Source organism: Sceloporus occidentalis, unplaced genomic scaffold (genome assembly GCF_023333645.1).
Source record: "Sceloporus occidentalis isolate IW3139 unplaced genomic scaffold, rSceOcc1.0.p SCAF_101, whole genome shotgun sequence".
Taxonomy (NCBI): domain Eukaryota; kingdom Metazoa; phylum Chordata; class Lepidosauria; order Squamata; family Phrynosomatidae; genus Sceloporus; species Sceloporus occidentalis.
Genome location: NW_028317081.1, coordinates 3,757,383 through 3,769,831, shown reverse-complemented (window position 1 = coordinate 3,769,831; position 12,449 = coordinate 3,757,383). Strand labels below are relative to the sequence as shown.

Here is a 12,449-nt window from a genome sequence, read left to right as displayed (position 1 = left end):
GTGCGTTGTAATGCATGTAGTGATCTGATGTATAATGTTGTCAGTTGGGTAGACAGCTGATCCATCATTTATACTGTACACAATTCTGGTTTTACTATTACCATTATCCAGCTACTCCTTATTTACATTGTGTTTAACATTGCACAGGATTAAACAGGACTGGTCTGGGTCTGGTTTTATACCATAAAGTAAATGCATATAAAGTGAATGTTCTGTTTTTTGTGCAGCACAATTCATTTAGCTTTTTGACATGACTTCTTACTGGGTTTCATGACTACCTACTAGAAACTGCTGTCCCCAGGAATCATAATAACTTCCCAAAATGTGAAAATATGGTAGCAGAGGTTTTCTAGCAGAGGATACTTTCAATATTTATTGTACCCGGTATCATGCAAATGATATACCAAAGTAATTTAAAAGAAGAAAGTTGACTAGTTAAGTACAATGGCCTTTAAATGAATCCCCTGTAAGAACATGATGTAATTACTTCTTGTTTAACAGCTTCTTACAATGTTTCTTTTTAAAATTCTAGTTTGAGACATTTTAATATCTTTAGATTAGTTACAGCATAACCTTTTTTTTCCAAAGTCCAGTCCGGTCTTGTCAAGGTTTGGCAGGAAGATAATTGTATAATAGTTCAACTAGAAGCTGATCAATTGAAAACGTGACTTGATTGAGACAGCATTCACTTAATCAATATTTAATGTTTCCATCTTTTCCTTCGTTCCATTGTATTAGTCAATATAAAACATCCCACTCATCCTGGCATCTTTGTGTTTCAATTTTGTATACTGTATTTCACAAATCAATTTCTTTTTACTTGAATGACTGAAGCTTGAACACTGTCCATTTGGTTTAAATGTCAAAGATTTTCCAGTAGTAAAAATAATCAAAGGAAATTGTTTTAGTTGATATTGAAGGATATTTCCAAAAATATACACTGTATATCAGACACATTTAAATCATTTCCTTAGTGGAACAATAAAAAGATAAAGAAAAAAATCTACAAAAGCGAAATTAGTTATAAACAGTCAATGATGAATGAAGAACAAAGGGGTGGAGGAATAGAAAAGTGTCTGTGTAACATTAAAATAAAATAACATTAATTTTAAAATAACATTAAAATAATACTGCTCTGACAAAACAGGTTTATGAGATACCTACATACACGCATAAAGTTTCAGAACCTCAGAGGTGTCTTCTTGAAATCTATTGAAAGCTATCACTATGGCTAAATGTATTTTGTCTGTTTGTCCAATGCCATCAAAGGCCCTACCTTGTCTGAAACCAGAATGGCTTTACTATTTTCCTTGCCCTGCCAATAAATCTTACAACTTCTGTAGAACATGAGAAGTTACCATATTGGCTCGGATATAGGCCGCCCCCGTATATAGGCCGCACCCTAAAAGTTTGGTGCTTTTTTAAAGAAAGGTTTTTTCTTTAAAAAAGCACCAAAAAAACATGCTGCCACTCTGTCTCCCCCCCCCGAGATATGCTGACACCCCCCCCGAGATATGCTGCCACTGTCCTCCCCCCCCGAGATATGCTGCCGCTGTCCTCCCCCCCCCGAGATATGCTGCCACTGCCTCCTCCTTTAGGGTGCGGCCCCCGAGATATGCTGCGTGCCGGTACCGGAAGTTGTATACGCGTATTGCGTAGATGTCCCCCCGCCGGCCCCGCAAGACACCCGGGAGTCTGCTCTGGTAAGTCTTGGGGGCAGAGGTAAAACGCATTGTGCGGATGGTCACCGGCTGCGGCGATCCGCACGATGCGCTTAGACAACCTCCCGTGCCGGCACCCCCCCCCCCGTGGAAAGTGCTGGCAGGGGAGGCTGTCTGAGCGTATCGGGGAGTAGGATGCAGGTCCCCTGCACCACTGCGGGGGATCTGTATCCTAACCCCGCTGCCTGCCCGGCGCCCGGGACTGCATGTCCCGGGCGTCGGGCGCTAGACCCCGAATATAGGCCGCACCCCCACTTTAAAGACTTAAAGTGGGGGAAAAAAGTGCGGCCTATATTCGAGCCAATACGGTATTTTATGCATACATGATTTAAGAGGTATTTCTTTTGCTTTGGGGTTTACACCATAAGGTTGGAACATTCTGTACCGTGAAACAATCCCATTCCAGTTCCTTCTAATAGGCGGATGTAAAGTAATCATACACCACGGTGGTATATACATCTGCTTTCTGGACCACCACGCTGTGAACTCAATAGAGGTCTTTGCTGTTACAGCACAATCCTCTAGCACATCTCCCATATGGCCTCCTAGTGATGCATTGAAGCTAAGTGGCTCAAAGTGGCTGGACAGATAAGGTAGATGGGCGGCCATGCTCTCCTCCCTTACCCACCTCTATCCATCCCAATGAAATGTCCAGGGATATGCATTAAGTATTTCCTGGTATTCTGGGAACAGTTACATAACTGGCCATGAGATCCTTTCAGGTTGTGTCACTTTGATGATTGCAGGAGCCACATCTCAGAATACGTACCCTTTTGGTAACATGACTTTTATTTCTTAGACTGAAGAAATGGTATTACAGGCACTAATCTCATATAGTGAAATGTACATGATCCAGAACGTCTTTCATATGAACCAGTAATTAATAACAATGTCCAGCCTTTACTACTTTGATCACTATGTAAAAGGAACCAGATTCCACATGTACTGTACATGTATTCACTCTAGTTGTGATTCTCTGTCATTTATCTTCTATGATAACCCTTGTGGAGGGGGGGGGTGTCATACTTATTGCTGTTTTAACACTGATGTTGTTTATTATATCAAAAGCTTTCTTTTTTAAATACCCCTTTAATCATTAAGATATAAGGTATTTGATAAATTAGTGGTGAAAGATAAATAATAGTTAAAGAAACACTACACATTGATATATCCTGTAATTTCCCCAATTATTGCATTCCGCAGTTGAGTATACTTAATGGTCGTACGCGTTTGTAATGATTTTCAGGTTTAAATAGGCACAAGCTATAGGTAGTTCCAATAAATAAGTTAGCTACATTAAACCATACGCCTTTATGTTAAGTTGGCCTTTTAACCCTTTTACCGCAGATAAGATGCTGAATTTGATATCAGTTTCATTAATCATGTTTTGTTTCATTTTAGGAAATAGTGAACTTCAACTGTCGAAAACTTGTTGCTACAATGCCCCTGTTTGCAAATGCAGACCCCAATTTTGTCACAGCCATGTTAAGCAAATTGAAGTTTGAAGTATTTCAACCTGGAGATTACATAATCCGTGAAGGAGCTGTGGGAAAAAAGATGTATTTTATTCAACATGGTGTTGCGGGTGTCATAACGAAATCCAGCAGAGAAATGAAATTAACCGATGGATCTTATTTTGGAGGTCAGTATGAAATGAATAGAACGATTTCCTCTTTCTAAGGCATTCTCTACCAGGAGAAATGGCAAAGTATTCATGTGACTTTAAAATGGGTTATTTTTGTTGTTTAACATTTATTATAGAACTTTGTGTAATATTGTATTCCGAAAACAAATCATTTATAATCAGAATACAGAATACATGTGCAATAGTGGTTAAAATTTTCTATGTGAAAATTCATCGATAAGTTAGGTAAAACATAAAAAAATTAATTGATGAAGTCATTATTTATCACATAAAAATAAAATGCATTGGGGAAGCCGGTGTTCCTATTAGACAAAGATAATTTTTTTCTCAGTTCATGGATGAACTACTTTTTTTAAATAGGTTTTGAAAATCCAAAAGCATGCAGAAATTATAATCAAGTTTTACGACGATGATGATTAACCCCTTAATGACAAAGCCCGCACATGTACAAATGCATTGTTTTCAATGGGTTTAGGGACCGCCCATTGTACTAAAGGGGTTAATATACCATACAAAAAATAGCCGGTGGGAAGTAAATGCCTTATGAATCCCCTAGGGTTAGGGTGTGCTATTTTTTTATTAGAGTAGGATTGGGAGGAAAAGATCTAGTGTTCATACCAACTTTCTAATGTCATGCCACTACATGGAAGTGTGTGTGCTGTCAACTTCATCTCTGCCTACAATACATGAGTGGCATGATGTTACCTACTAGTTCTACTATGTTACATCTGCCCATGGAATCCCCTTCCTCCATTTCAAGTATGCATAGAGCCTGTTTTGGACAATGTGTATGAAAAATGGGAGATTTAAAGCGCCAGGACACAGACCCAGTTATCTGAATGGATGCTGCAAATTTAGGACTGCTAGCATCTACAATATACTATAAATATACTTTTACCTTGTACACAATTTTTATGCATAAAATCTTTTAAACCTAATTTATGAAAATGACAGATTAGATATCACACTGAAACATTTCTTATTTTTATGTATTAAAATTATTATTATTATTATTATTATATTTTAAAAAATGTCCATCACCATAAAGCTACTGTTGGCTTAATATCATAACATTTTTAATGTTTTTCTTTTGGCAGAAATCTGTCTTCTAACAAAAGGCCGCCGAACTGCAAGTGTCAGAGCGGAGACATATTGCCGTCTGTATTCCCTTTCAGTGGAGAATTTTAATGAAGTACTGGAAGAGTATCCAATGATGAGAAGGGCCTTTGAGACTGTGGCCATTGATAGACTAGACAGGATAGGTATTATTTTCTTCTTATTATTTTACTATATTGTCAATCTCTTTTCAGGGAGCAGAAAATGTTTCAGCTGACCTATATATAGTACTTGTGCACACACAAATTCCGTTTGTGATTTAAAATCACTTTTTCATTACATTGAAATATGGGATTCTTGCATGTGCATGATAGATATGTTTTCATTTTATACCTAAGTTATGTCTGTATATTAATCATTCCCTCTGCATTCTGTTCCTACAGCTACAGTGCATATAGTTCCAGTATGCTTTAAAAATATCTTTTGCCTCTTCAAAATAAGCCAAATTTATTTTCTTGCTACCTCCAAAATTTAAAGAAGGCAGCTTGTGCAGATGATGATCCGGTCACTGACCCGATTCCCTGTTCCTGCACATCTGTAGAAGGCATCTCAGCTAGTTTTCTGAACGTTCCATCAGGGACTGAAAAATAACTTTAGCTTCTTTTGGAGGAAGCAAAGATATTTTAAAATAAAATTACTGTCACTAATATATTCAGTGTATTAAAAATGTTTGTGATAGAAACGGGATGAAAATTAACCTGGTAAAAATGTTGGTATTGTCCTTTTTCATTAATACTGCAATGGACTACCAATGCCTTACTATCTACAATGGCTTCATTTTAATAATTCAAATATAGACATCATTATGTCTATAGGTAAAAGTGGTGTTCAACACAGTAACCATTTAGGAATTTAAAGATGGAAATGCATCCCCCTTATATGTACATTAATCCTTATTGATTAGGAACCAATAGGACCTACTGATGAGTTAATCTGCGTATCATATGGAACCATTATCATATGTTTCGCTTTAGTAGTTTCTGCAATCCATTAGTAAAATTAATTAGTAAAGGTTTCCTATGTGAACACACAAGTTAAAGGGGCATTCTAGTCCAAAATTTTTAATCCTTGTTCTGGATGGTAGTGGGTTCATTTAAATACTTGAATAGAAGTGTACGTATCCAAGCAAAATCAGATCTTCGGTTTAGTAACCAAAGTAGAAGTAACTAAGGTTCAAGTGGTCACGTTTCCTTATAAACAGATACTCCTGAAGTAAAGGACGAACTACAGATTTGAGAGATAGCAAAGTGAGGGACAATCCTTTCTTAACAATCTCACCAAACACAGTCTATTATAAAAATGGATGACCAGAGGTGATAAGACACCAATAACTAGAAAAAAATATGTTCACAACGGTAGTGGCTCAGTTTACTTTTCTTTCCACATATAGTCACCAGGATGTGAGCTGCACTTTAGGTAGCATTTTACCCTTACTTGATCCTTTCTGTGCTCCTTTTGTTTGGTACCTTGGCAAAAATGCATTGGAAAGGACCCCGATTGTGGAGACTGACCATTAATGTTCTCGCCGTTTTTAGACAATTGTTTGGAATACTATATTAATGGGGCTTTAGCTTGTCCCTTTGTACTGAATAGTGGAAATATACCGCCTATTGATAACACTGTATTGCAAACTACATTTATTTTAGGCGTATTATGCATAGGTTGGTCTAGGGCCCTGTTTGTCTTTAGATTTTGCCCTAATGCTCTGTAGGCATAATGTTCTGGATATATCTCCGCTATTGAAGACAAAAATAGTATCGAAATCTAACCTGGCAGAGTGAAAATTTTAAATGTCGTTTGTCGTTGCTTTTTTTATATTCCTCAATTTGTCTAGTTAATTATATTTTAATTGTATTATAATGTTTTCATTTTAATTTAACACCCTTGTGCTTGTTTGGTGTGAAAAATGCAATTAATAATATCCATGACAAACAATATAATGAAATTTGAAAGCAGATGTTAGGATAGCAAGGATTAAATGTGCCTAAAAACTCAATTCTATAAAATTTTTTATTTCATGTTTGTATCGCTTTTTTATACGTTAGTCTTTCCAGCTGCTGATCCATCAACTAAATTTAACATATTTATATGCAGCATTTGAAACATAATTCCTAGTCCCATTGGATGCCCAAAGCCCTCTAATAAATGATGATTTAATCATGTAAAGATTGGCCTTCTAATTTTTAGAAGGAATTATTGACACAAAAACAGGCATTGATGGATTCTTTTCAAAAGTTCCTGCATTTTGTGTGATTGATTCTTGTGCAGTTAATGTTTTGTCTTCGTGGAGCAGCATGTTTAAAGGGTTAAATGGAAATATGTTTCTGTAAAAATAACTGATCATTTATTTAAAAAACTTTGCATTTGGAACTTTTTTTTTTTAACCAATGTGACTTCCGGTAAATGACACAGGTCTCAATACACACCTAGTAACCTAAGTATGTTGGTTTCATTACGTTACAAATCATTGGACCATATGAGTCAATTGGGCAGGTAAAGTTTCAGATGGATAGGAAACGGAAAGAGTAGAAAGCAGGAACATCTTTTTTCACCATGGCCGGTAAAATTAGAACTATGCAAGTCTTACGTGATATTTTCAGGTGAAAGCAAGCAAATTTGCAAGCAAACAATCGCCAATAATGGCTACATCACCGCTTAGATGTATAAACCTTTTCTTGGAGGAGGCAGGATAAATGACATTGTGTATTTACAGTCTGCCAGACATGTCACTTGCATTAATACTTGTCATTCTAACATATTCTGCTAGCAAGTACACAGATGACTACCAAAGACGTCTGACAAATTTAGGACTGTGGGTGAATTTAACATTTTAATTTAGAGACGTTGGGCTCCTTGCCTCACATAGTCCACGAAAGTACAAAACTAATTTTCCCTCAGGTAGTGAATTTAATGTGTTGTCCAGGGATTATAACATTTTACCAAACAGCAGGAGAATCCTTGGTAAATATTCTGTAGATCAAAAGAAGCATTTATAAATCTTTAGCTTGATTTATATTGAACCAAGGGAGGATTATTTGACTTAACAAAACATTTTTATGTTACATTTTTCTTTTAAATTTTCTTTTAAGTTAAGGATAACTTAAAGTTATTTAATAATAAATAATAATTTCACCTAAATGACCCACACATTTTTTTAAATATTTTACTAGTAAACATTTCTGAGAACGGTTTAGTGAAAGGAGGTCGTTCGTTGTAAAGTAATCCAATATTAAACACAAAACTTAAAGCAATAATTTAATAATAATTGATAAAATGTTGATAATCACCTGAAAACATATTAAAAAGCAATATTAGAATTTATTCTAGTAGGGAACACATCTGTTTTCTATTTTGCTTATATAGTAGCATGTTAATGATCAGATTTATTAATGCTTAGGTAATATTGTTTATTCTTGTATATAAAAACCTCTATAATTGATCAAAAATATCTTGACATTCTAAAATGTCATTCTCTGGGTGATTTTATTTATTTTACTATGGTAACAAAAATAAAGAGAAAGGACTCACGTTTGTTAGTTTTGAACAAACCTTTATTATTTGGATGATGCATATTTGATCCAGATTCCAAAACTAGAGAATGAGGCATGGAAATTCTTTGTGAGTTGGATGGCAACACTGTTAATTAAATTACTAATGACATGAATATATTTGACTGTATAGTATACCTTCCAATTTCAATAACAGCCTTAAAGATGTGAAATATGTAATTATTCTAGAAAAATTACCTTATTTTTCTTTATTTTATTTTTTATAGGGGGGTGCAGTAAGTAAAATTCAATTTAATGACAGATTTATTATACATTTTCAGAAAATAAGATTCTATATAGGAATGTGTTATTTTATGTTATGATACACAGAAGCTCCACCATAAATTTTATTTTCCTTTGCCACTATTTGTTTAATTCCCCCCCCCCAAAATTCCAGGTTTCTAAAACAATTACAATTTACCAATTATATAATCCTGAAAATACAGAAAAGAAAATATATTCTAAACGTGAATATGAGTTTTTATAACTTTTTTATTGCAATTTATATTCAGGCTTCAAAGAGGACCTGGAAAAGAAATTCAGGTTTGTTTTTGTTTTCCTCAGCAATAGCCCAAGCATTAATTTATTTTGTTACCGCTTTATTACATAAACGCTACTTTAATCTTCTACTAGCATTACGCTTCTACCATTAGATGAAATGATCTATGTAGACAAAAAAATGCACCCTCATTTGACTCTGAAAAGTTTAATGCCAAATAGGCAGAATCAAAGTGAATGTTTAACCGAGTAGATTCTAGCATTGTCTGTCTTGGTACGATTCCGTTATACATTGGTACAATGATGTGAACATTTTCACTTGATAACCACCGCTTTTTCCATTTTGTCCTGTGATATGTCACCTATTCTTTACAGTCGTCACCATTCACTTTCATCCTACAACTCTGTGTGCTTCTTCAGTTAAAATTTGGAATGAACAACACATTCTAAAATATTTGGTGACGCAAATAATCAAACTTCTGTTCATGCTATGTAATTGTGGTTTATTGTTAATGTCTTTGTTCTTTTTCCTTTCATAGAATGATCATAAGCAATATTGTTGCTTGGACTGTGCAATGTTACAATATTAACTGTTGTGTATCATAGCATAATATAAATCGTAATCTATCTATATACGTAATATGTGCCCCTATGACCCATCAAAATACAAACTAAAGAATGCTTTTAGAGAAAATCCAAACTCGCTTTATTTTCTATTGTTATCTTTTTCTGTATTTTTTTCTACTTGTAATTCTTGCTCCTGTCCTTCTAGCTCTTACCACATTGTCCCTGGCCAGGCCACTACGTCAAGTTTAGCTTTAGAGTTTTAAATAGTTCCATGAAATGCAAGTGCCATTCTGGGATTTCTCAACTAAACTATTCTTTAGATCAAAGTCTTTCCATTGCGGTTTTCACTCATATCTGGTGATCTATAGGGTAATTCACTGATCCCGGAACTTTTTTCAATATAGTGATCAAATAGTTTGGTATAAATGTATAGCTGGGAAGATTATTATTTCGTGGAAGGATTTAACTAGTATGGCCAACATAAAAACATACCATGGCAATAATCCATTTCACAGCAAGGTTGCATAATGCATGGAAAGCCTAGCCTCTGTGGAACAGAGTCAAACTGTAACTTACTATCACCATAATAGTGATTAGTGACCAGTGCCAACCCACCTTATCTTTAGATTTAACGACAACTCTCAAAATTATTTTTCAGGCTGGCTTTCCCATATACAGTGCCTCGTTCAGCAATGTAATTATGTTTAGTGTGGCCTTAGGCTGCTGACCCAAGGCAGACCTTCAGCATGCCCTTCTACTGCTATCCTTACTGATGATTGCAGGATATTACATTAAATCCTAGCACTACGCCTCTTAAGAACCCGTGGCACCCAGTAAACCATGCTGTAGAGAATGACCTGCCCATGGTCTTGTGCAGAGGGTCTTTTGGACCTGTGACTACTGAATACTCCAGCGAGTTCTGGTTATTTGCCACAGATAACATTTTGCCTGCGATAAAATATTCCCATTAGTTATGCTGATTGGGAAACAAAAGTCCAATGTATAGAAATTATAGAGTTATAGCAAAAGCTGTAACAACAACAGTAGTATCAGAGTCTACAAAGCTTATCATTACTATGTTAATTGTCTATTTTTGTAGCACCAACAACAATGCAATGTAAAAAGCAGGGCTGGAAAGTTTTTAGAATGACAACGTTTCAAAGCAGAACATTTTATTTGCTTTTAGTTCTTTCTTAGTCTGGATATCTTATTTTTTAATCATGTATTATTTTTGAATCTCTTGCTAAACTTCTAATCCTCATATAAGGGTACTATATAACTATATATATATATATATATATATATATATATATATATATATACACAAATATTATGTACCCCTCTTAAATCTCTTTATATAAGTTTGAAAGGTAGAGACAAAATGGTGCAACAGGTGGCCAATGTGGTTTGTCCAATGCAAGCTTAATTTGCTTTGAAGCAATGTGGATGCACTGTTATCCGGTAAATTTTCAGGTAGTGTTCCAAAATGAGGCTGAGAAAACAGCATAAAGTGAAGATAATGTTGAAAGAGCTCCTAAAAATAAACCCAATTCCTGACTTCATCTGGAAAGCCAGGAGTGGAAGAATGTAATATACACACACAAACCCTTCCTTCTACCTTCATTCTCGAGCCCTCTTGTATGTTCAGAAGGATGCTCTTGAGTCCCTGTGCATATAAGAGGATAATTGGCTCAATGAAAGCTTGGTCACATTTTGGCTTTGCAGCTGGGTTGCTTGCCTTTACTCATCAAGATATCGTAGGAAAGTGTTTTGCAGTCATTAATAAAATATTGTTTAAAATTTAAAGAAATATATTTTTCTCAATAGGGAAGAAGAACTCAATTCTTCAGCAAAGATTTCAAAAGGACCTCAACACGGGAATTTTCAACAATCAGGAGAGCGAGATACTGAAGCAGATTGTGAAACAAGATCGGGAGATGGTGGAAGGGGTTCCTTCAGTTAGCTATCAACAAATACCTGCTCTTAATTCTAGTACCACTTCATCATTAAGAATGAGGACTCAATCCCCACCTGTTTATACTGCAAACAGCCTATCTCATGGAAATCTTCAATCTCCAACACCAAGCCCACAGACACCACAACAGGCTGCTATCTTTTCACCTTCATCTTTCACTGCTGTAGCCTGTAGTCCTTCTGTACAGAGTCCACTGGCATGTCGGACATTTCAGTATAGCTCTCCTACTGCTTCACAGCTTTCATTGATACAGCAACAACAGCAGCAAACACCTGGATCAACACCAAGTAATGAAGTTCTTAAGAGTGCTCAAGCACTTCCGAACTCTAACCTAACACGAGAAGTGAGGCCTCTTTCAGCTTCACAGCCTTCTTTGCCCCATGAGATTTCCACTATAGTGGCTAAACCACATCCAACTGTTGGGGAATCTTTGGCATCCCTTCCACAGCCCATATCAAATGTACAAGGTACAGGTACTCAGTCTGGAAACCGAAGCAATGTCCCTCCAAGGGTTGCGCTGTTTCGCCAGATGTCTTCAGGAGCACTACCTCCTTCAAGAGCTGGAACACCAACACAACCCCAAACAGCGCTAGCTCCGAGCAAGGATTCATCCACCGCCACCACAGCAACGACAGACACAGATACAGAAAAACCACGATATACTTCAAATTTATGATGCCTATTATGTGTAAACTCTGCCAGCACTATAACAAACTTTAAAACTATCTCAAAAACTGGTCCAACATATAGATTCATAGTACCTAAAATGGAGAAATATTTTAGATGGCTTTACCATGCATAAAGAATGTAAAAAAGATTTTCAAAAATACTATATAAACTGTTTAGCACTAAAACTTCCATGAATATAAATTCATATACATGAGTGTGTCTTCCTTTATTTTAAACATTTAAAAAAACATTTTTGTAACTTTTTTTTCTTCGAATACATATTTATTAATTATTTCTGCTTATTGTATTGAGGGAAGGGAAAATTCATGGTTAACTGTGATTTCCAATTATTATCAGTTTACTGATTGATAATATAAGATCTAATATGTGAGCTTTAATTTCTTTCACACTGTAAATTATATTATGTCATTGTCTACTACGACTACCTATGTGTACATAAGGTATGTTCACCAAGTTCCTTCCTGCTGGCTTCTTTGCATTATCTCATAACATAAGGAGTGGTTCAACACTTATTGATTGGCTATTAATTCATAGGAGAGCTAATTATGATATGTTAGACAGATGCAATCTCATTTTGAAAAACAAATCGTCACCTAAACATTCGCATTGCAAAATAGGAACCAAATTTCTAGAATGCTAACATATAATTCCTGCCGTATATTTAGGCCAGAATTACAACAGATGTCTAC

The 12,449-nt window shown here is 35.6% G+C and overlaps 1 protein-coding gene across 1 annotated transcript; it reads left to right on the top strand.

The window, feature by feature from the left end:
- Window positions 1–3,122: 3,122 nt before the first annotated feature.
- LOC149284002 (potassium/sodium hyperpolarization-activated cyclic nucleotide-gated channel 1-like) lies at window positions 3,123–11,746 on the top strand (the record flags this gene model as incomplete). Its single annotated transcript, XM_089497320.1, has 3 exons — window positions 3,123–3,363; window positions 4,464–4,628; window positions 10,923–11,746. Coding segments are annotated over 3 exons (1,230 nt in total), but the record flags the coding sequence as incomplete, so codon positions are not given.
- Window positions 11,747–12,449: the final 703 nt, after the last annotated feature.